Below are 24,936 nucleotides of genomic sequence, written 5' to 3'. Positions count from 1 at the left end.
CCCGTCCCAAACCCTCCAGATGAAACAAAATTGTTAATCAACCACTGTTATCAACAGCTGATAAGGTTAAAAAAAAGAAAAATGCAGATATGTTGAATTTCTCAAAGCCATTTTTGCACAGTTTGTCTTCTAGATAGGGTTATTTTCACTTGGAATAGAGCTTTTAGAAAGACTGTAATCTTCAAAAGCAATATGCTGGTTGAAAAGCCACTAATGTTATTTTTCGATTTTTCTGTCTGACCGTGAAACAAGGGATGTGGCATATTTTGTATTCATAACAGCAAACATCAAAACATTTGTGTGCAGACATTAAAACTGTCTGTCAGTGTATGTGTAGGAATACAGTCCTGGAAATCTCTATTCCTAACCAGGAAGCCAGAGGCTCTTGAAAGATACTGGGGTGTTGGTTGACTTCAGTGACCACTTGAGTATTCAATGTGTACAGTTTGTAATCAGCAACATCCTGATGAACTGCCCTTGTTTTCTGATCTCTAGTTGTTGCGGTTCAAGCAGTGGTGTTTCAGTATAATTGTGTTATGTGCAAACATAGAATGCGGTTGACACAACGTCTAGTTTCACCATCTCGATGGACAGTAGACCCTTGAAGAGGGCAATGATATAAAATGTTAACAGAACCCCATGAGCTGAGACAGATTGAGCTGTTGAGAGACCACAGCTGGTCAAGAAGGAGATGAAGCCCCTTTATCCAATACGGGGCCAGAGCCTGTCCCAGCAAGCACCCAGGCACAAGGCAGGGTACACCCTGGGTGGGACAACAGTCCATCGTAAGGCACACACAGACACAGAAACACACACTCAAACAAGGACAGTTTTCCCAGAAGCTAATTAACCTGTCAGTATGTTATTGGACTGTGAGAGGAAACCAGAGCACCGGGAGTAAAAACATACAACATGGGAAGAACATACAAACTCCACACAGAAAGCACTTCCATGCCGTCTGATTTTAATTCAAATGTACAGTAAAAAGGCTAAAGCAAGGCTGAGCTTTTTGTTAATTGTCTGATTTTTATGTGGTATTTTACGTTTCCTAGTTTTTGTTTGTCTAGATAAAATACTGAAACAAACAGAAGAGTGGAGACCTCAAGCTGCCTAGCTTAAGAAACAGAGTTGCTGGAGTTACCATGGCGAACAGTATCAGGAATATGAAGATTTGTGACCAAGGGCAGTATTAAAAACAGCAAGAGAAAGTGATTCACAATTCAGCTGATTAATAAAGGGAAGAAATTTCAGAGCCCAATTTGTGATTGTTTAAGAAACAAAGTAAGAACCTGTGCTGGACTGTGATTGTCATACCTTTTCCATGTGTATATATTTCATTTTTATGCTTTACTTCTTTAGGGTGTCTCATACTCTTACTGAAGTCAAGCAACCTGGGATCTTTAAATACATAGCAGTTCTCTTTTTTGGAAACTGAAATCTTTCTAAGTGCAGCTTAAATCATGTTTTAATAATTTTTTTGTTTATTTTATTCTTCTGGGTGTAATATATACCCAAGCAGTACTTGAAAATGAGCTGTAAGTTTTGTGGATTTAGAGGGATGTCAGGTATCTCCAGAGAGATAGTAACAGAGATCTGTAGATGGATATTAATGTCCATTATTACAATATTAAATGAATTGTTTTTAACCATTCACTGTTCAGTGATCATGTTCAATGTATCATTTATTTTAATCTTATCTTTACAGATTGTACAGATTGTCAAAAGAATTGTCAAGGTCCCAAAGTGTTGTTGTCATGAGTAACATACTGGACAATATACAGTATATGTTTTGCACAAATTAAAATTTTAAAGGTTTGTAAAGTTTGTCTGCAGTGTCCTTAAGACTGTCACACATACTGGAGCCTGTAGTGCGTTAGTCAGAGAGGAGAAGGTATAATCAAGTGGTAGGTATCAGCATGGATAGGGACCTGCTGTAAGACAAATTTACCTTGCCATGTAGTACTCAGGACACCTGAAGAAGGCTTAACAGTTGGAACTTGTTTTATTTATTTTCTGCTTTTCAATGTGGATATGAATTTGAAGTATGTCTAAGCCTAAATTGTTAATGTGTAGTATTTTGTATTTTGATAGAACATACAAATCTGCTATTAATACAAGCAAAATGTTCCAGGATTTCTTTGACACCTGGTGCATCTGGCCCTTTTGTTAGGCCAGGGCAGCTGCAGTGTTTCTGTCAACAAGTCCCTTGGGAAGCTTTTTTTCCCCCCATCTTTTTCTCAGTGGCTTTTCCCTTTTCCTCAGTCTATAAATCAGAACCAGTTTTCTGTGTATCTCGCTCCTGAGCGAGAAATGACAAAGAAGAACTTCAGTTTTCTGCTAATGTGCTGTTGCCTAGCAACAGGATTGCCTTATCCATCCCCAGTCTCAGAGGGGCTGTAGTTTTTGCTGTGCTGTGATTTCAAACACAGATAACTCAGGAATTTGTAACCAGCTGCAGTATTCTGGGAAACAGATATGCTTCTGAAGTTTGAAGAGAAAGCCCTTAAAACTAAAAAAAAACAATTTCAAAGCCCTCTCATTGAGGCTGCAGCTGGTATTATTCTGACTACAGCTGAGCGGTAGAGAGTCAGGTTAGAGAGATTCCAAGCTCTTATCCCTGGTAATAACCAGAGACTCCTCCAGCAGCCTTGAAGTCATAAAATTTTCACATCCCTTTTTTTGCTACCTGTTTTCAGTACATACTGTGAGACTTAGCAGATTCACTGTGGACCCAGCCATCGGTTCTCAAAGCATTTTATTACCATCCATCCACTATCAGAAAGCTGCTGATTCCTTGTAAGAGTCATTCTGAAAACACAGTGGGGGCACAGATGAGACTGCAGCCTGGACAAGAAACACAAAACTCAACAGGAACATGCAAACTCTGTATAGACGGCACTGCAATCTAGCATTGTGAACAAAGACTCGAGACCTGTGATCAGTTTGGTGTAATTTTGATTTTTGGCATCAGTCAGTACAATAGTGTCTCAACATTGTACCGTCACATAATGTATTACATTACATAGTATGTTTGGTTAAAACAGATAAGCAACGCTCCCTTATATAATAAAGTACTAATGCATTGGGTTTAAGCTTAATTAAATTACCATTGATCCACTAAGACAAACAACAGTAATCACAAACCTAGAGTAATCAACTGAAATTAACAACAGGCACCCTCCTCTGAGTTCACTCTGCACTTCCTCTCTCTGCTGTGATTGGAACGGCCCTCTGTAATAAAACCGTCAGAGAGCCAGTAAAGTCTTCCTTCCCAGCCTGTCATTGCCCATGCTGCTGATACAGAAACAGGATTGCTGGTCACAATATAAAAAGGACAGCAGCCACTGTAAAAACAACAAGCCCACGCTGAGCTGTGGGTGCTGGGTAGAGAGGGTAGTTGGACAGGGCGCAGGGAGAGGCTCCCTCACTCGCTGGATTCGGCACGCCATCCGAGTCTGCTGGGCTGCTCGTTGGAAAGTTGCTGTTAACGACCTTCGGCTCGTATTCATCCTGCTCTGCTCTTCTTTCATCCAAGACCAAATCGTGAAAAATGAAATGTGCAGATGTTACTGTAAATAAAACATCTTTACTGACTGAGAGGTTACTTATTCAGCAGAATTCTAGCTACGACCTTCTAGCTCAGGAAGGCTGTGCCTGGGCGGTACTGGGACATTAGCAGATCAGCAGGTGGTGCCCTTCTCTCTGGACCAGTTTCCCAGACATATTCTCCTAGTGTGGTGAGAACATTGTCTCGGATAACTTCTGCTCTGGGGTCGTGCAGTGTGCTTCATCTATAATTACCCTTAATTCAATTGGAGGAGCTGTTTCTTACTTCTCTACCTCATCTGCTGTGTAGGGGCTGTGGCTTTTTAAAGGCTGCCCTGTGTCACCTCGGTGGTGACTCTTTCTGCTTCTATATGGAAGGTGATTTGGGACGAAAGGTGCTATAGAAATCCGAGTAATTATTATGGATTAAGCAGTGGGATGTTTTGGGTATGTGACCCTCTTGCTTATTTTAAATTTGACTAAGTCCTTACCGTCTTGTAATGACTGAAAAGTATTTTAATGTTGTATTGAAATATTAAAGTTCAAGTGATGACCATAGAAAGATAAAAAAGACTCTAATGACAGTCCCTGGATGCAGATAAGAGTTGGGCACCTTAGAGACTGGGCCACACACTGTATTTTGTTCATCACTTTGCTGGAATTAAAGAATTAGTGCCCTCCAGTGGCAGCTGTCTGCACTGCAATACTCAAGAGTTCAATGTTCTTGTTACTCCAATTTTCAGTTCAATTCAAAATACTTTTTTTCAATCCTCTAGGGGGGAAATGTAAGACATTTTCCCCCTTTCCATGCACAGTTCTCTGCTTTGATCCCTCGCCAATGTTGAGACCCTGTGACTGGGTCTTAGGGCTTGGTCAGACTGTTTGAAAGAAATCAAAGTATCCACAGAGCACATGTAAGTGCTGTCTATGAAATGTGAGGTGCAGAACACAGTGACTGTAGCTGGTAGACAGTTGCATTTCTGGATTGAGCTTACAGAAAGCTGACCTAGTCAGACAGCTGTATGGTAAGACCTGTGCACCGTTGAGCAATGACGTTTGAGTTATATACAGACGTGACCATAAAAAGCAGGCCAGGTGGCATCGTGAGGTAGTGGTTAGATTTCTGCCCTCTAAATGAGAGGTTCAGTGCTTCTCATCCCTTGTGGGTGGTGCTGTTATTGTACCATGGAGCAGGGTAACGTATTGTTCCAGAAGATGGACTCCCCTGGAGACATGAATATTTTCTAGGTTGTTGTTTTAAATGGAAGTTATTAAGTGAAGTTCAGGAGGGATAACAAGAACAACAAGTCAATCTCACCCAGCTGCGGCCAGTCACCATCATCGCCAGACTTGCTACATAAACCGAACTCAAGCGCCTCCCTCCTCCACCCTGCAGCTGCTCCCGGGTCCCCTCAGGCTGGCTGGGGTTCGAGCCCTCGTCCTGCAGCCAGGAGGCTGCCCATGAACAAGCAGGTTCATCCAAACCTACCCCACCAAGGAATCCCCGCTTTCACCAAGCACTCAGTCCTGGGATGTAGGGCTGGGCGATAATTCGATAACGATAATTATCGCGATATAATTTTCCTCCATAATGGCCATATTGCCCAGCCCAACTTGGATGTTGTTGTCCCTAGTGAAAGGCAACGTCTCTCTCATTTGCTTAGATAAAGGATTCAATAAAAGCGTGAACATTATTGCGATATAGATGGTTATAACACTGACCTGAAGAGGCGTGCAGAGCTGCTGAGGTATTGTCTGGTAGGTCCTGCCATTGCCCAAGGGAGTGGGGTCCCATGATTCCATATATACATGTCAACTCTATATAAGGGCTTCATGGTGCAACGGCTGAATTGACCTACAAGCTTAATAGGCATCCGATTCTCAGAAGAGCTGTAAGTAATTGTGCTGTGAAGCTAAGCGTTTGGGAACTTGCCTTGTTCAGTCACTAAGGTATTTCCAGCAGTAAGGGCGCAGGGACGTGCTCAGTAGATGGTGAAAACCCGTCGGGAAACGTGGCTGCAGAATGTCTTTTCCCACGTCTCTTTTCTGAGCCGGAACAAAACAAGTCCGAATTCCACAGGATGTTACCTGGATAAGGACGTGATCACCACAAAGACCCTTCCTGCTGGTGTGTTAATACCAGACTGCACATTACTGAAGGATTTTCTGTTCATTAGGCATTCATTAATTGAACGTTGTATTAGGTTTGACACATTAATAATAATAATAATAATAAAAATAATTGCTTACACTTATATAGTGCTTTTCTGGACACTCCACTCAAAGCGCTTTACAGGTAATGGGGTCTCCCCTCCACCACCACCAATGTGCAGCATCCACCTGGATGACATTATTCCTGAATAATTAAAGAAAATAGCTATCGAGCACATATGAAACACATGTTTTAGAGTATAATTGTCTGTAATGTGTAAAAAAATACCATACCTAAAGTAAACTGAAAATATTTAAAGTATTATTTTCCTTGTTTGGAAAACTTTCATTTTAATTGGAGCTGTCAGTTTACTCAAAAGCAAAATAAGGGTCTTATTTGTTTGCCAGTAATGCACTCCCGCACTCATAAAGATGAAGTTTATTACCGTTTCTTCGTTAATGCCCTCTGAACAGTTCCTCAGAATGTTATTACGTTAGAAGTGAAGCGATGCTGTTATTTCTACTGTTCCTTCTTCATCCTGGATTTGGGAGAAAACAGCCTGAAAGAAGGAATAACAAGGTCCAGGCGATGACAGGGCATGTACACAGCTTGCTTGTTTTGTGGTGTAATTGTAGGCATTATTCAGTAGAAGTCTGTGGGAAAATTCTGCTGCCCATTTCCAAGAAACCTACTGGAAATCCTGGCCTTGTCCTTCCACTGGGACTCAATGCAGGCAGCTGTGTGGGCTTGCCAAGAGTCACACATGGGCCTCATTTACCTCGGACACAGGAGAGAAGTATTAAAGAATAACTGGCTGTGAGCAATTCAGTCTTTTCTGACAGCATCACTCATGGTGGTAAAATGGTAACTGTAGACATTGTTCTGTTTGTCATGAGCCTCAAGACATCTACATGTACTGTGTGAATAACGGACTTGTTATTCTGTGCTGCACAGGGCCGCTCAGCGATGTCCACATGTCCCAAAATACACGAAGTACTGGAGAAATGACTCGGACGTATTTGGCACAAATACAGATGTAACTATCTGAATTTTATTTTTGTGTTCACAAAAAGAATGCAGTATGTTAATAATAAAAACGGCAACGATTGTGATGGCTGTCAAAGTGCGCCAGCACGCTCCCCACACATCAGCTCTCAGGGGGGAGGAGAGTGATGAAGCCAGATCACAGGGATTATGAGGAGGCCTTTGTTGGTATTGGCCAGGATACCAGGGTTAACACCCTTCTCTTTTTGAGAAAGGTCTTGGGATCTGTAATAACTAAAGAGTCAAAGCATTAGGACCCACACACACTGCAAGGTGAGCACCCCCTACTGGTCCCACTAACCCCTTCCAGCAGCTGCCTCAGCTTTTCCAGGAGGTCTCCCATCCAGGTACTGGTCAGGCTCATACCTGCTGAGCTTCAGTGGGGCTGCCAGTTGTGATTTTCAGAGTGACAAGACTGCTGTCCAAACTTGTCTGAATAAATGAGCAATGGTTTGAACGAAAGTTAGCTAACCACTTCAGGTAAGTGCATCATGAGGACATGGAGCGATGCATTGTGGTGTTTGTACAAATGAGCCAGGGAGACACTTCCATGAAGAGCAGCAGTTCACATCACTTGGTGTGTGCTGGTGTTACCCACATTTGAAGTCTTGGGAATATACAGAGTGCCCTCTGGTGGACACCTGTGATGGTAGCATTTTCATCTGTTCTAATTGTTAAAGAAAGAGGGATGCTCATGGTACTGAATTGCATTATTCCATGGTGGACATTTTACAATAGAACTGTTTAAATACAGAAACTTTTTAAACCTCCTCTATAAACCTGTTCACTTTGTATTCTTAAATTTAAGTAAAATTGTGTAATTTACTTGAGCTTCAGTGGGGCTGTCAGCTGCCAGCAGAGTGATAAGGATTTAAGAGCAACCCAGCTAGAACTAAATTCCTAAGCAAGTCTTCAAGTTGCTCCCAAAAGCCTTAAGACGCGCGAGAGATTTAACAGTTTCTACCCCTTCAGAAGCCATCTTAAGAATTTAATCTTATCTTGCTCATTAAGGGTTCAAGTATTTCGGTTAAAGGTTTGTTTCTGTGAGCACCTGGAGAAACGGAGGTCATGAGGACTAGGGTGGGTATGACGAGACCCAGGATAGAGATGTTGTAAAGCTGGAAGCAGCTCCAGGGCCTATGATGTCTTACTCATAGCTGGTTAGGGACCGAAGAATTGTATTCAGCAACCTGAGGATCTCGGTACAATCTGTCCTCCCAGCACTTCATGCAAAGGGCCATGGGTTCTTCTTCCTAGAAGTAATTGTGCTTCTTTTCAAATGACATTCAGGATTCTGTTCTGCATCAGAAGACTTTAATGTTCCAATACTGCAAATCTCTAGAAAAGAGAATGATGGGGAATGCTTTCCTAAGAGGGCAATGAAGTTGAAGCAAAAGAAATGTAATGTGGCCAACAAGTAAAACATTTATTTTGGTAAGTCGTGACTCATGATTAGGCAAAGAGTGGGATGGTGTGGTGTAAGATCTGCACAAATCACAAGTTTTCAAAAGCATCTCCCTTATTAGACAAGACTCACAACTGACAATTCAGGACACAAGACAGGTGAATACAGATGTAAAGTGCTTTAGCTCCTCGGTTATGGCTAACAAGCGGCGACTACAACATCGACCGGACAGTCGCGCAGTCTCCTCCCATGAACCATGGGCGGGGAGGTCAGGCACTGTTCTTCTTGATGAAGCTGATCAGCCCATTGGTCGAGCCATCATGCGAGGTCACCTCACCAGCATCCTGCAGCTCGGGCTCGATTTTCTTGGCCAGCTGTTTCCCCAGTTCGACTCTGTTGGAAGATTCCAGAAAAGAAAAGGCTTTTTTTTTTTAAAGAGACCCTGCTGGTTAGAACCATTGTGTCCAATCCTGTCATAATGATGGTTAGTTAAGAACTGCTTCAATTATAGCAATTAAAAGCTTTAGAGAAAACCAGCACTGTAGCAATCTATGAGCTGGGCTGGAGACTCCTGCTCCAAGAAACAGCAGGACCTCCTTCCAATTCTCAACACTGCCGACTCAATTCAATTCAATTATGTTGCGCAGCGACCTAATTCTACCAGTGAAAATGATCAAGATCAGTATGGAAGCAGTAGTGTATAATGATTGCAGCTAGATTTCAGAGATCTTTAAATTCCTGAAGTTGAAGTTAAATTTGTAAGTTACTGTATATATATAAAATTTCAAATTTATTCAATGGCAACTAAAACAAGTTTGGCCTGTGTTATTTTTGATCACATAACAGGTCAATAACTCAAATCTTAAGTGTTTAATGAATGGTTAAAGAACAAAGGTTTTGGTAAACATTTCAACAGCAATAATACGTGTTCTTTACATAAAAAAGACCCCTAAAACAGCTATCATTAAATACATAACGGTCAGTCAGTATCCGTACCACAATTAAATTCTGAGACCTTACTCAAAGGTCTTAAGATCTGGGCTTGAAAATGTCATCAGCTGTCTCAGCTCTGCTTCAGGCAAGCTCCTCTGCAGAAGCTGCCATAAGGCAAGGAGAATTTTTATATTCAAAATGTATGAAGTCGCCGAAAACAAGTTGCAAACATTCTGAAGCGTAAAAATCTACAATATTTAATGCGTTACTTCTAACACTCATGCCTACATGACTAATGCAATACCAATTCTCAAATAAGAACAAGCTTCTGCATGAAAGGGTTACTCACCCCCACTGATCGTAGCTGTTGATCTCCCAAATGACACCCTGCATGAAGATCTTGTGTTCATACATAGCTGCAAGAAACAGAGGTCACAGTCTCAGGAGCAAGGGGACTTGACAGACAAGCAGGGAAATGTGAGGGTTTCCACATCCTTCAAGGAGATGGAGGGGCTACTGACTTCCAAGATGTTGGTCATTTTTTGATCCTGTGTAAAACTAGATCACCCAAATAAACTCCAGCTGATTTTCCAGATGACAGAAAGGCCCCAATTCCCTTTCGTTTGTTTGGGTCTTGCCAGACTGGTTGAATTATAACCTCAGAAAAAAGGCGAGCAAAATGAGTGGAATTAAAAAAAAACAGGCAGTCAAGTTAAGATTGCCGAGAGTACAGAACATTATGCAAATGTGTGCCGATCATCTACAATATTTTGGGAGAACCTGACGTTTTGGGGTAAATTAGCTACTAAAAAGCACCGTGCAGCAGTGAAAGTGAACCCCTTTATTTGAAGTTGTCTTTTGGCCCATGTTCTGCTACACTTACCAATCAGTGCTCCAAGCATGAACGGCGTCAGCTTCTTAAAAACAATGGAGTTGGTTGGTTTGTTTCCTTCGAAGACCTGTGAATAAAAAACAAATACCGAGTTATGTGGCCTATGGATTACTAGCGATACGGATCTTAATGATATTTGACTGAGGTTTCCGAGTACTGTAACCTTACGACCCTGGTATTGATTTTTCACTCTGCCGTCTTTCACATTAAGTCACTGAAATAATCAACTAAGCCACTTGTTGAGACAAGCTCCACAGGACAAGGATAAGCCCTCCAAGCAATTCCATAAGATATAGGGTCCCTTTCTTGAATGTTCCGAGCTTTGCAATTATCCCTGATTCTATACAGCCGATTATTTTGTAATTACAGATTTTGAATTATCCATCTACTGTCTAACTGCTTTATCCAGTTCATGTTTGCAGGGGAGCCAGAGTCTATCCTAGCAAGCAATATGCACAAGGCAGGGTACACCCTGGACAGGACACCAGTCCACCGCAGGTCACACAGACCGTCACATACACCAGGGCCAGATTTCCCAGAAGACAATTTTAACTACTAGCATGCAATGGAGGGGGGGACGAAACCAGATCATCTGGAGGAAACCCATGTGAATGGAAGGAAAAAAATGCCACACAGACTGCGGGTTCAGAATTGAACCTGGAGCCCAAGTGCTGTGAGGCAGCAATGTTAACCACTGTGTCACTAAGCTGTATTTGAATTTATCGTGCTCTATACATTTTCAATACTCCTGTATTAGTCAAAAGCAACTTAGAAAATCGTGCAGGACAACATTCTGCAAGGCACTTATTTTGTAACTTAACTTTAATTGAACAGATGAACACGAGCAAGCACAGCCATTTTAGGCGTGCACAAACTTTCAGGTCTCCAAAGGAATGAATTTCTCCAGTAGTGGTTTCATAAGCGTTAGACATCCATATGCATTACCACTAATGACCAAAAGAGGGCAGCAAACACTTAAGTCATGCAAGTCCTGGTTAAAGAAAAGGGAACTTCACATCAACTGACTGATATCAACTTAAGCTATCGCAACAGTGTGCATCTTGTGTGTTTCCTAATTAAGGACATAAGCAGAAATTTTTTTGCATATCACAGTACATCTGAAATTAAGAAATGCTGCCTTCATCTTCGTGAATTCATCATAGGAAAGAAATTAATTATGGTCTTATACCCGAGAGGGACCAAAAAAAAGTCACCATATGATATATGTGCTCCGCTGGAAGTACACAGCACAGTGGGAAGAAAAACTTAAAACGGTGCAGTTTCTAAACTTGTCTTCTGTGCCAGGACTCACCTTGTGAGGCAGCAGTTTCTCCAGGGGCTCGCCGCTCATCCCTGCCCCCTCCAGCTCCTTGCGAGCTTCTTCAGTGGTCTTCCCCTTCATCAGGGCTTCAGTCTGGGCCAGGAAGTTAGCCAGCAGGATCTGGGACACACCGCAGAAAGCAAGGCCGAAGATTAAACAGTTGTTCCAGACTTTAGGAATACTGTGAAGGAAATGGGGTATTCTCTCACTGTCCTCTCATTAACCCCCACCTCCATCCCCTAAACATTTGGTGTCCACACTAGCACTCTGTCAGCAAGAGCCTCCAGAAAATCTCCTCCGCAAACAGATTTTGCAGATAAACCAACTGCAAAATAACGAATTTCCAGTCTCTTACCCCTATTACTATTATCTCTAGTCATCTGTGTGGGGAGCAGAGTCTGTAGTTTGGCTGCAAGGGAATAAATAAAGCTCACTTCCACACGGAGAAGCTGTAAGGTTGTTTCTCTCCAGGCATGCTTGCCCAGACAGTGGCTCAACAGATAAGATGTTCTGTTCCATCCATTATGCGGACCCTTGCCGAGACGGGCATCAAGAAAGCCCGGGTCCACAAGGGTCAGCACCGCGGCAGAGCCGGCTGTACCTTGTGGTGGAGGTTGTTTCTGATGGGGTGCTGAGACTGGACGGGGATGAGGAAGTCGCAGGGAATCATGCGCGTTCCTTTGGGAAGAGAGAAAAAGGCACATTACATCACAGAGCCAAGCAGATTCTCTTTAGGTCTTCTGCACACGTCATCGCATCAGGGAAGCACCAGGTAATGCATGTTCCTTTTCCCATTCCTGCACCTCCAGGCTCCCTTCTCATAAGAAATGATTTTTCATAACACAAAGTTAACAGCTCATGCAGGACAGCTTAAATTCTGAATTAAAATCTAGGTGAAACAGCAAAGATTTTAAACATCCAAAATGAATAGAAGAATATCTACCGTCAGACTTTATATTTTATTAAATAGGGTTGTGCATGATGAACTTTGCAAAACTGAAATTGAAGGCCTTTACAAATCAAAGGCCTACATGCAGGACCGTTCTGTTTTTAGCATACAATAGTCACTTTGAAGGTTAAGCAGAATAAGGCAAGGCTTCTGCTATTATACGTGGGGGGTGAAACACTCTGATGTTAATGCTTCTGAAACTGCTTTGCCGTCTGGAAGACGGCTGGAAAGTCTGGAGTCTGGGCTGTACCTTGATGGATGAGCTGGTAGAAGGCATGCTGCCCATTGGTCCCAGGCTCTCCCCACACGATGGGCCCAGTGTGGTAGTTCACACGGCTGCCTTTACTGGTGATGTACTTCCCATTGGACTCCATGTCTCCCTGTGGGCAACGGAGCTCTCAGTACCAGACACGTTTCACACGAGCCCGATTCTCTTCTCGCACGCAGCGAACCACAGAGGGGACAAGCAAATCCTCACACTAGGGCAATGCAGCTCGTGCTGTAACCTCTAAATCTCTTGTAAAGTGCCCCTGTTTCGGTTTTATAGGCAGACTTTAAATCGCCAATTTCACAAGGCCTGGAACAATACAAGTAGGATCAATTAAACAGTTCATCTGGAACACAGATCCTCCACTGAAACGTTACTTGCTCAGTTGATCGATTGCAGTCCTGACCTTTACATAACCTGATTTAGGGTGACCTACAGGAATAACTGGACTGTGGTCCCCAGGATCGGGGCGAGCCGCCCGCTCACGGCTGACCCGCTAACTGACCTGCTGGAAGTAGGCAGCGAAGCGGTGCATGTACTGGTCGTAGGGCAGGAGGGCGTGGGTCTCCGCCTGGAAGAAGTTGATGTACCAGACCCCCAGCAGGGCCAGCAGCACGGGCACGTTCTTCTCCAGGGGGGCGGTGCGGAAGTGATTGTCCTGGCGGGACGAGAGGGAGACAGAAATTGTGCAACTGCCCTAGGAGATGGAGCAACTCACACCCTACCGAGGACACCCCCTGCTGACAGACTCCGTGGTGCGGCACTGGCGTTTTCACTTCCCCACAGAGAGAGCGCATCTAGATCTCGGGGAGTACTTACCATCCAGTGAGCTCCGCTTAACAGCCGTTCAAAGTTCTCAAAACCTGAAAGGAAACAAACAAAATGCTTAACGGGAATAAAAACAAGGCACCTAGTCAGTTCCCTCTTGACTGAATTATGATTCATTTTATAAACATATTATAAAGCATGGGAGCCCTTAAGAATATGCTTGGTTACGTCCTTGTAGCACAAAACAGGTGCCACTGACACCATGGTAGGCGAGAGCTTGTCACGGAGGATATGTTCAAGATCAGGACCGATGCCTTTCACTGAAAACCTGGGTGCTGCTGAATTCACAGGGGCAGTGCTCAGGGTTGAAAGAGGTCTACATCCATCTTGACCAGGCAGCTTAGAATAACTGTTCATTACGATCGTCGACTTCTGCAGTAGACGGCACCCATTAACACACTCGGTCATTATACGTGACCTTATAATGATTATATATTATAATCAAGCAGCGCATAAGAGTTTGCTCTTTAAATTTAAAGTCAAACGATGTACATCTTACACCTGAGACCTAAGCCACCAACATGTTAACATTTGGGGGGAAAAAAAAGGCCCATTCAAGAAAAAGCAAACAGTGAACCAACTGATAAGCTGTAATCCACATGCACGATGTATCCTCTGCAATGGCGGATGACTAAGAGATCAATCAGACCAACGTTCCCCACACTGGTCCTGGGAGACCCTCATGTCCCCTGGGTTAGTTTCAACCCACTTCTTGGAGGACTTCACAGTCTAATTGATTTCTATTTTCATCTGGAGGCCCTTTTTTATGAAAAAGTTGAACAGGATTTTAAATCAATATCACCTCTATACCAATTTTAGAGCTTCATAATTTCCTTTATTGAGATGTTTGTTGAAGTGTAACCCATTGCACCTCTGGAGAAAAAAAACCCCACGGTGGGAGTGTTTGATAGCTTCCCACCTGTCTGTTCATTATTATTAATCAACTGTTAAGAGATGAATAAGGGAGGAGTAAAAGTCAGACGTGTTAAGGTCAGTTACACATGCTGCTGCTGTTGGAGCAATGCATTTGAAGTAAAGCCCAAAAACAGAGTGCAGACGTCTGAACACGCAAGTGGGACAATTAAAGGCAGTTCAATTAGCAACCCAGTATTGAATCCCCTGAAAAAGGTTAGATTTAGAATAGCCAATCAAATCTAACCTGCATGTCCTAGGTACAGTGGGTGGGTTAAAAACCAAAGCACAGGCCAAAAACACAAATGAATATGGGGGGGAACATGCAAATTCCACACACACACACAGGTGCCCCAACCTGACCCTGGAGCTGCAAGACCCTATCTGCCAGACAAGTAAGAACGCCACAGTCTGGGGCCAAAGGCACAGTAGCATCAACGTATTAAAACCCACTGTAGCTGCAGATGAGTCTAGTAAAAGACGTACCGATGTGCAGAGCAATTGACAACCCAATAGCTGACCACAGGGAGTAGCGCCCGCCAACCCACTGGAAAAAAGGAAACCAGAAAGAGGGTCAGTTTTTTCTCTCTCCCTCCCCCGTTCCTTCCAATGGAGGAATTCTGGCAGCAGGCCCTTCTCCTCTCACTGGTCCTCAGATGGGCCCCAGGACATCCTGGCACTCCTCTGACAGGGCTCTCAACTGCAGGCGGCTGTGAGGGATGCCAGAGATCGGCTTGCCCTTCAGAGCCGAGAAAGACGAAGGTCATCACTGACCGAAATGCCGTAACACTAAAAATAGGCCATATCGCATCTGCTCTTACTGAAAAGCACTTAAACCCATCAAGGCAAATATTTGAAACACTGCATCTTCCTAGCATTCTTATTGAACTTTAACATTAGGATATTCCAATTCAAAGCATCGTGGGGCCAAGAGTGACGGATCTGAAAAGCACTCGTAATAAGGTCAGAAATTGAGACAAGTCATCTTTGATGTCGACCGCCATCTCGATGCTCTTTATTTTAACTCCCCTTAAAAAAACTAAACAATTTGTACGTTACACTAACTCAAACTTAAAGACATTTACCTTTCAAATATGGATAATGCGACTGAAAATAACTGTATGACCTTTGCTGTGGCCCTGCTTTTCCAGTGACCTCAGGATGAGAGAGAAGGTCAGAGCCCATAATAACACCGGAGAGTGAAGCAGCAGCACAGAGAGGCAGCTCCGGTTTCCCAGCAGCTGTCTGTCTGTGTGCCCAGACGCTACTTCACAGGGTATAGGACTGAGCTATTTATACCCCAAGCCCTCAGGCCCAGGCCAGCATGAAGCGGGAGAGAGCATCCCATACTTACATCCCAGAACTCGAACATGTTGTTCGTATCGATCCCGAAATCCTTCACTTTGGGCTGAAAGACACAAGGTAGGGGGGAGAGTCAAGGGAAAGGCAGGGCACCTGTACAAACTGGCCAAGAGATGGCAAAAAAAAGCCTTGGCATATGAACAAGCATATGTGCTTTTATGCCATGTGTTAATGGGGTGTATATCTGGTTCCAGAAATATGAAGAGCATGGATTTGAGAGGTGCTTGTGAATATTGCCCACCACCAGTCATGAGCTGAAGACTTATTACTTTTGGTTTGGACTGAAAGGGGGCCCTACAGGCAAGATCATAATGAATAAATCCATGCATGCAGGTAGACCAGCTCTCTTCAGTATCTGAGGCATTTACCTGCCTCTCTACTCAGAGAAACACTCTAGGTTACCAGTTGCAGCACATTCAATAGCAGATAAATAGGTGGGGTTCACAGCAGACATTAGCTTCTGCTAAATTAGCGTTAAACAAGTTAAGATGATCCAATAGGATACATCAGCTGTGACCCTCAGAGATCTTTCACCATACAGATCGCTTTAAACAGTTGTAAGAATTCCAACATCAGATGCAAAAAACACAAAGTATATAATTTATCAGGATTAAACTAGATTAATGCCATTTATTTTTCCAGATTGTTCAATCCTATTAATTTAGAGGACTTTACTTTTAAGAGGGACACTTATTAAAAAACCTTTACTAAGCTTTTTGTTTTGAGAAAGTATGATCCACTTTCGTTGTGTTCAGAGTAAACTCACAGCATTGGTGGAGAGAGCCACGAAGTGCTTGGCCACAGCAGATTTCTGAAAACCAAAAAAAAAAAAAAAAAAAACAAACACTTCATTAACTACAACCCATGCCAATACAACGATCTATGCAACTCGCAGAAATGACAATTTCAGCAGAACTGGTCGTACAATTATAACAAAGTCAAAAGGTTCGATATCATAACCTTCAGCTGAACCCTCATGGACTTGACAGCTTGTGCTCCCTGCAGCTGTAGGTGGCACCTCAACTACTACTCAAGGCAAAGGGATGAACTAGTCTGAAACACCAAGGTCTCATCATGGCCTCTCCCAGTGATCGTTACTTTAAAGATGGACCCAGCCTAGATTCTCAATTCAAACACTCAAACGTCCCCCCTCCTCCCCAGCACTTACATCTCCCGCCTTCTGCAGGAGCCACTCCTTAGCGGACTCCGCGTTGGTGATGGTCTCTTGGGTGGTGAAGGTCTGAAAAAACGAGGGCAAGGGCAGGTGAGTCGTGGAAACCCAGGATCACATCCTCTGCCTTCAGTTTTTATTTCCCAGACTTACCCTCCGATTACGAAACTGCCAGAACCACCAAAACACAGCCGCTGCACAAGACATTTCTCCCCTGCGATTGCTTAATTAGAAAAATGTACCCCTTTCTTCCTCCCATCTTGCTCCAGTTTTATTCAGGAGTTAACCACTCCTTTTGAGACTGAAAGAATATTTCTCCATTTGTACTCCACCCCTTTTCCATTAGTGTCCTCTGATCCACTTCATTCTTGTTTAGCTTTAGCATGTTCAGCATTACATCAGCAGTTTTAACAACTGCAAGAAGTTTTGAAGCCAATGTAATGTTGCATGTTCTTTGTGCAACTTAATGATGTTCGTGAACACATGTACGAGGAAATAGATTTGCACTTTTTTGTTTCAGTTCGTACTATGCTAATTAAAAAGCCTTATGATGTGGAATTGAATGCATGACAACTTTCATTGTTTTTTATTTTTAAAGGGTATATTATACAGATGTTTTCTTAACTGGAATATATCAAACACAAAACTGGACAAAAATTAAACTCAACAAAAGAACACCGTGGATGGTTAATTACTGGCCTCCTTTAAGTACACAGACTGTCCTTCTTAAAGCTCTGTTTTTATCTCATTAATATATTTTCTTCCTGTTGCAGGATCCATTAAAAAAAAAAAAATCAACCCCTAAATGGATGAAGCACACTAAGATGGCTTTAACTGCACCACAAAGTCAATTCCTACAGTCTGCAGGAAAAGACAATTAAGACACCCGAGAGCAGAACTGATCTCTAAGAAACGTGGGAAGAAAAAGCCTTTTGCATGGCTGTGTGTGTTTAGTAACTACCCGGCCTGGGATCAATGATGTTTCCTGCACTGCATCACTGGAATGAAGAGACGACCAGAGTGGCTCGGGTGGAGTGGGGGGGTTACCTTGGATGCGATGATGAAGAGGGTGGTCTCAGGGTTCAGTTCGGCCAGGGTCTTCGCCATGTGAGTGCCGTCGATGTTGGAGACGAACCAGGCCCGCGGACCCCCCTTGGAATAAGGCTTCAGCGCTTCTGTCACCATCAGTGGGCCCTGCGACAGGCAGCACAGCCTCAGGACAGCCAGCCAACAACACCCGCCGGGAATGCCCCGTGTTGAAAGCAGGCTATTAAACTAAAGTCGTGCAAAGGCTTGTCGATTTTCCGTTTCCACAATAAATGGGCGTTTAAAAAAAAAAATCAATGATAATAAACAAGCAACAAAAATGACAAACTGTAGCAAAGAGCAAGTGAAATATTGTTCAACTAAGTTATAGATCTCAGGTGAAACGGCAGATTTAAGGGCAAGAGTTATGCACTGCTGCTTTTACAACGGAATTTACAATAAAGGGTCAATTTTCTAGAAATAAAATGCCTTTGCTGGAAATCCACCGTTTTATATCCAATTTTGAGGAATTTACTGATTCCTTGTACCATGAGAATGAGAAGACTCCAGGTCCAAGGTATCAAACCCTCTTGCCTGAAAGTCAAGGACAGAGTCATGTCAGCTTCATGTCGCCTGGGACGCCTGAAAAATCTGAGGCACTCGACTCGAGGGGTTGTGGGTGTGGCCAAGAAACTCGTTCCATGTTCTTGATGCCAGCCAGCACCCCGGCTTCCTTCAGGGAAAAGCTGGATGGGACCTTTGATCCATCGGCTCCTTGGCCGAGCACCAGTGAGGAAAGTGGCCAAGTGGCCCCCCTCTCGTCTGGAGCTGTGCGCGTGTTAAAGCCCTTACCAGGTCAGACCCACCAATGCCGATGTTGACAATATCGGTGATGGCTTTTCCAGTGTAGCCCTTCCACTCTCCACTGCGCACTTTCTGTGTTGGAAACAGACACATCCAGACAGCAGCTTAACTCCAGCTCAAGTTACATCCCACTAGGTCTTCTCAGCAGTGCTTCAGATATGACTGGGACCGATTTCATGACCCTGCAACCAGGCTGTGCTGGTACAGTCCTCATATCATTAATTTCCAGCACTCTGCTGAAAAATAACTGCACGCTAGTTGTTTAATTGCCATTATACAAATTATACAAAAAGGCCTTAATCTTTTGACTCATTTAGGAAATAAAATCTTGCAGTTGTCTTAATGCATTTTCCTTGATAGTATATCACTACAGTTTCAAAGTCACCATATCCCAAAAAACCTCTGAAGGTCAGTTTCAGTATTAAAAAAAAAAACATTTCTACAAATAGGTAGCAAGTATTAGTATTCAGGTAACTAAGTAAACGCATGCAATAGTATACTTTCCCACTTTGTTTTGATCTAAATGAATAAAGTAATGGAACTGGTCCTTATGACAACATACCTGACAGAAAGCCTTCATCTTCTCCAGGACACTGTTGACTTCAGGCATGACGTCCTTGCCGCCCACGTGGATGGGACTGTTGGAGCGGTTCCGCAGGGCGATGTGGAGAACAGCTCGGTTCTGCCCAGGAGAGAGAGGACAGCAGGGAAGTCAGGGGGCTGGGGTGGAGGTAGGCGAGTGAAGGGTACCGCAGAAACCATTCTCAAGGCTCATTCTGTGTGCAGATCTATTAGCATCTCGGGACGCCGCACAATAAAGCAGCTTTTTGAGGAACAAGATGTTATTTAGCCAGGTTGATCCAAGAATGATTTACAACATGCAAATAAACTACATGGCCCAAGACACCCAGACTCCAAGACTTAGGACAGCACAGACACACAGGCCAACTCCACCCATTCACAAAGTCTCACTCTTGATTGCCACACCTTTTAAACTTTCCAGTTGCAATTCAACTATAAATGGCTTTATTCACCTTTTACCGAATTTAAGTCTTATCTAAGATCATTTGATTCATTAATAGTTTAATAACATTTAAGTTATTTTAACCTTTTCATACAAACACCAGCGATATACATTTTCATTTCTGGATTTACTTTAGATACGATAAATCTTTATATACAAGCCAAAGCTGCTAGGATACAGACTTCCAAAACACACAAAGTCTAAGTATATCTGAAATATACTAAAACAAAGCAACTGTAAAATGCTGAACTTCAACAAGTTATCAGGCCGCAGTGTCTTGCGTAACCGGATTGCCCAATGGGAAGGTTGCGAGAGAGGGTGTCGACTGTTTCCTTAATGACACTGCACTATTCCAGACAATCAACTGCAGGGCACTCAATCAGTTCTGCCACCTTCTTCTGCTTCGAAACCTTTGAACCGTTCAGATTAGACAGTTTAACTGGGCTCTACTCCTCTGAATGAAATGCAATCAGTGAGTCATTATTATGGCTTAAAAGTAAATTCAAGTGTGCTTGGCGCAACGCTAGGTTTATAACCATTATCAAGGACTCTAGATCACTGATGCTCAACACTAGTCCTGGGGCACCAATGTCCCTTCCATCAAGTTTAAAAAAAACTGTTGGACAATTGTTTCAATTCTTACTTAAGGTGTGTTATTGCAGTTATTTCAGCTCTCAAGATTTTTAATTGTTCAACTCCATGACCAATAACGGTTAAAAGACTGCATGCAGTTGTGCATGCTGAAGCTGCTGGAAATGGGGACTGAAAGCAGAAAACCAAAATACACAAGCTGAAGTATCCATCAGCACCAGTGATTCAAGACCCAGCTGAAATGGAAACCAGCAGAGACAGCAGATCCTCGGGACAGGAGCTGAGAAAAACTGCTCTAGATTCGGTTCACTCCAAAGACAATAGCAAGGAGATCATTTATAGATATACGTGTATCCTGCAACAACTCCAGGACCTAAAAGACTGATGTACCTCAGTGAAGTTGATCTTCTCTCCAGTGAACATTTTCTCCCTGGCTTCTTCCACTCCCCTTGACCTGGCCTGGGCAAAATAAGGAACACAAAGAAAGCAGTTGAAGCATCAGACACCTGAAGCTGCTATTCACAGGAAATAGCAAAGTAACTGAAGGAAAAAAGGGCCATTTTCAGGCTGCCTTGCTTAATTTTGTTCTCCTCACTGAAAACAAAGTTTTTAATCTACTAATGGGACAAACATGACTGCTTTCATAGCAGTGTCCAAACTTGTCCGTTTTCACCGATTTAAAAGTCCCATCATCAGTACCAGTAGCACTAATCCAGCACATATAGACTTTGATAAGATCCAAGTCTTAGATCTGAGATCTGTGCCCGTCTACGTTTTGTGCCGAATTGCAAACTGAATTACAAAGATGATTAAAATACAGCTACAAATGGCGTTAATTACTGTACTGAACCACACAATGGATTTCTGGCCTAATTACTCTCCTCATGTAAATGCCTGTTTTTTAAGTCCCATTAGTTATGGTGAGCATGGTGCCAAACCTTGAAGAAAAACTGTAGCCCCACAGTTGTTGTCGTTTTGTTTCAGCTGATGCAGTGGAATGGACTGCTCCTGAGCCATGGCTGGCCTGTACTGCCCCTCCCACATTTGCCCCTTTTAGAATTACGAATGTCAGAGAACATCCCATTTAACTCAACTGGGACAGTTACATAAACCACTGAACAATACCTTGCATTTTGAGAGACCACAAGACCAACGGTATATTTCTCAAAATAAGTATTTTCCACACTGTTTTTGTGTAAAATCAATCACTTTGCCTGCATCATTAAGTACAAAGATATTTCCAAGTAGCTGCACTGCTTTCTGTTTTGAATGGAGCATATTGTTGTAGGGAAGTCGTGAACAAGCACAGGGATGTTGCAACTGAGCTCTATACAGAAGTCTCTGGTCTTCACTATCTCCTTGTAAGTGGTCACATTTGGGAAATAGTCTCCAATATCAGTACCAATAAATGAAAAAAATGACACTGCAGAGAAAGATTTAAAAAATTGGGCTCTTAACTATACCGTGACCAGCATAAAGAAGTTTTGTGCAAAAGAGATGGGCAGAAAAGCAGAACTTGGGCTGCTCTGGTGCTTCAGAGCTCAAATGAGGTCTCGTTCATTTTTGATAAGAGCACAAAGTGAGCCTGACTTTATAAAACAAGCTGTTAAGCAAGCATGTCTAGTTCCTCAGATTTATAGCCCCTGCCAGTCATTGTGAAACGCAGCAGCTCACAAAGGTTTCTAGTACACATGAATCTAGAGACAAAACCTTCTGAGACAGTAAATCCATAGAGGATAGCCAATGCTGGTGTTTTACAAACCAGTTTAGTAAAAGGCTAAAATTAACACTATTGCTTTGACTGCTGGAGTGATTTTTTTTTTTTCAGACAGACAGATTCTTGTACTTTCCATACAGTTTGGCACAATTATAAAGTTGAGCTAAAATGTAGCTAAAATAAAAAGACCACTTTTATCACCCAAAAGCTTTCCTGCTGCTGGCTTCACAACTCTTTAAAAACTGGGAAAGGATTGGAATCAAAAATGAATTCAACAACCGATTCAGGGAACTCAGGGTGGACTGGGCACAAGGAAAGTCATGGCCCTCCAGGAGCTGCAGTGTTGTGTGTGGGTGGAGCGCTGCCGATCAACAGGCCACACTTACTGAAATAATCACAACTCAGCTCCACCAAGTGCTCTCAGAGCCAAGCTGATGCAGACAACAGCACTACAGCCTCCCGGAGGTGCTGCCGCAGCCGAATCTCCCAGCTTCCTTCAAGGAACAGCTGGACCAGGCGCTCGGATTAACGAGCCGCCCACACGGGCACGGGCTAGACGAGCCGGACAGCGTCCTCTCCCGAGGAACCGCTCGTCCCCAAGCCTGACCTCTCCTCCTGCAAGCTCCGTGGCCCTGGGGCTCATCTACTCCCGCTCCGAGCTGTGCAGCATCTACCGCATTTCATCAGACGGCAGTTTATCCACGGTTGGGAAACGTTTAGAAGGAAGAAAACTGTTTATGAAATAATATTTGTGCGTGGTTGGGTGGGAGGGGCTGTCCCTGACCTTCAAAGAGGAACAGAAGGACACGGCTAAATGCAATGTTGCTCTGCAGAATGCCCAGCTGCATCAGAAATGCCAGGCAGGAAATAGAGAAAAATTCAATAACACAATCCTTTTTAATTCAGACGGTTTTGTTAGTTTTGATCAGATAAAACTCCCAGTTCCTGAAAGTCTACAACCCTCAGGCACTGATTCTCTTAGACTTAAAGCCCTCTCTTCCCCCGTGTGCCACACCCTCTACACTCAAACGTGACGATAACGATGGGACATGCATTTCAATAACTTAATCAACCTCTGGGATGGCTGCCACATAATAGCTAGCCTCATTAGCCCATACAGAAGAAGCGTGATTTGAGAGACGTCCAATCAGATCCTATTCTAGTACCAGGGATACGGTTTTATCCTAATGAATCCTGTCAGCTGGCTCATCTAGTCCCCCAGAACAGCAGCAACTGTGTATTGCACTGGAGTGACTGCAATACAGGAGCAACAGGCTCCATCACTGCCACACTGAATTTTCACCAGCAGCTTGAGAGGAAGAAACACACACACACACACTCCCAAATTCATCAATCAGGATCCTCATCTCCCTCCTCGCTGCTGTTTTATTTTTTAAAGGAGGTGAAATTGTTGCTTTAAAACGTTACCAAATCGAACAGCATCTTCATGACATCCTCGTTAATGAGGTTCTTTGAAAAATCGACCAGGATGTCTCCATCGTCGGTGTTGAGGGTGGTACTGTCAAAGACAAGGGAGTGAGAGGGAAACCGTGAAAAACGCAAACGCAAAATAAAACACAGCACTCTTACGGGTTTCAGCTCGATGTTATCCTGGGACGATGCCACTCAGGCGAAACAGTGCATTGGGTTTTTTTGTCACAGCAATTCCTTCACTCCCACGGCTGTGTTAACACAGTAATGAGGTTAAGAAACAAGCACGCTTAGTTGTGACGGGGGCCACCTGCGCAGAGGACAAGGACTCGGGCGTTAATCGAGGAGAGCCGGCGCCAGGCCTGCGGTAATGCACGGTAATTCTTACAGCCCCGGTCTGACTGCACGGTAATTTCCCCCCCATTTTCTTCCAAACGACCTCGCAGGGCCCACGCCACACCGCTGTAGCATCGTGTGCCCGACAGCACGTAGCCCACCGTGACGACACAGCGGCGTGTGCAGCCTGAGCACCGACAGCTTGAGGTCTCTGAGTCGGCAATGGCGGCGCTCCTCCCCAGTCTAGACAGCAGAGAGATCCCCTCGCCTTCCCTTTAAATTTATTTATTTTTTTTAAAACGGGCCTCCCTGTTCAAAACAATCGGGCACCAGTAGTGCCACAGGAGGCCTGGCCGCAGCCCAGACGCCCATTCCGGACGCTTGTTAGCGGACACCTGGCCGTAGGAGCAGGCCAGAGCACCCTGCCGGCTTCCCGTGAGAATAAAGGGGAAACTGTCACTCTGAATCACGGAGATGCCCGATGCGACGTTGTGACCTTTCCGCCTCCTTTCCCCAGTCTGCTACCGCAGGACTGAGACAGAACCAGTCGGAAGAGACCGCTTTCCCTCCCTAGAATATAAGCCTCTGAAATACCGTAGTTGAGCGTAGGGTGTCAATATTATATAAGCGTCACTATAAAGCCATTGAAAGCACTTTTTTTTAGCAGGTAAGCGTAAGTCGCGACCCCGCCTCCCCGGGAAGATATACAGGTTTCTAAGTAAAGCTGGCATAACTGAGCGGACATGCATCTTCCTCCTGGGTCGCAATACTTACAGGTTCATATGACATAAAAACGAAACGCGACCTAATTCGTTTCAGCTGAAATGTAACTCAGCGCAACTGTAACGCATGCAACTGCTGAGGGGGGGATTAAACAGGGAAGCAAAAGGCGGCGATTCATCCAGGTGGGCATGTGTCACCCATGCCTCTCACTAGGACGCCCGGCCGCTGCCCCTACCTGAACTTGCCGAAGCGCCCCTGGTCGGCCTCAAACATCTGCCTCATGTTGAGGCTGCCGGCGTTGGCCCTGTACCACTGCTCCAGTTTCTGGAAGCTGGGGTCACTGGTGAGTCCCGGGGCCATGGCGTTGGGGGTTCCTGTGAGCCTGTCCGTGCAAACCGAGCGGAGCCGCTGCGAGCGAGTGCGAGTCTGAAGGGCAGCGAA

At 44.0% G+C, this 24,936-nt stretch overlaps 1 protein-coding gene and 2 long non-coding RNA genes across 3 annotated transcripts in view; 1 reads left to right on the top strand and 2 right to left on the bottom strand.

The window, feature by feature from the left end:
* LOC148644271 (uncharacterized) overlaps positions 1 to 18,123 on the top strand; it is a 23,836-nt gene extending 5,713 nt beyond the window's left edge. Inside the window, exon 3 of the long non-coding RNA XR_015928619.1 lies at positions 17,557 to 18,123. This is a non-coding gene — a long non-coding RNA (uncharacterized LOC148644271). The remainder of the gene's footprint in view (positions 1 to 17,556) is intronic.
* LOC148644272 (uncharacterized) lies at positions 4,984 to 6,518 on the bottom strand. Its single transcript, XR_015928620.1, has 4 exons — positions 6,391 to 6,518; positions 6,144 to 6,257; positions 5,797 to 5,902; positions 4,984 to 5,592 (listed from the first exon to the last, which is right to left on the bottom strand). It is a non-coding gene; the product is annotated as an uncharacterized LOC148644272 (long non-coding RNA).
* Positions 8,145 to 24,936, bottom strand: gpib (glucose-6-phosphate isomerase b). The gene is made up of 18 exons (XM_088613458.1): positions 24,731 to 24,936; positions 23,434 to 23,524; positions 20,679 to 20,747; positions 19,236 to 19,355; positions 18,662 to 18,745; positions 17,831 to 17,977; positions 16,781 to 16,852; positions 16,379 to 16,423; positions 15,605 to 15,658; positions 14,737 to 14,797; positions 13,330 to 13,373; positions 13,016 to 13,168; positions 12,493 to 12,622; positions 11,895 to 11,971; positions 11,285 to 11,413; positions 9,964 to 10,039; positions 9,430 to 9,496; positions 8,145 to 8,540 (listed from the first exon to the last, which is right to left on the bottom strand). The coding sequence occupies exons 1-18, from the start codon at positions 24,853 to 24,855 to the stop codon at positions 8,417 to 8,419; spliced, it is 1,668 nt and encodes a 555-aa protein (XP_088469584.1). The 5' UTR covers positions 24,856 to 24,936; the 3' UTR covers positions 8,145 to 8,416.

The sequence above is a fragment of the Lepisosteus platostomus genome, chromosome 20 (assembly GCF_059453375.1).
Source record: "Lepisosteus platostomus isolate fLepPlt1 chromosome 20, fLepPlt1.hap1, whole genome shotgun sequence".
NCBI classification, from domain to species: domain Eukaryota; kingdom Metazoa; phylum Chordata; class Actinopteri; order Semionotiformes; family Lepisosteidae; genus Lepisosteus; species Lepisosteus platostomus.
The sequence above is the reverse complement of the archived record's forward strand: the minus strand, read 5'-3'. Positions and strand labels throughout refer to the sequence as shown.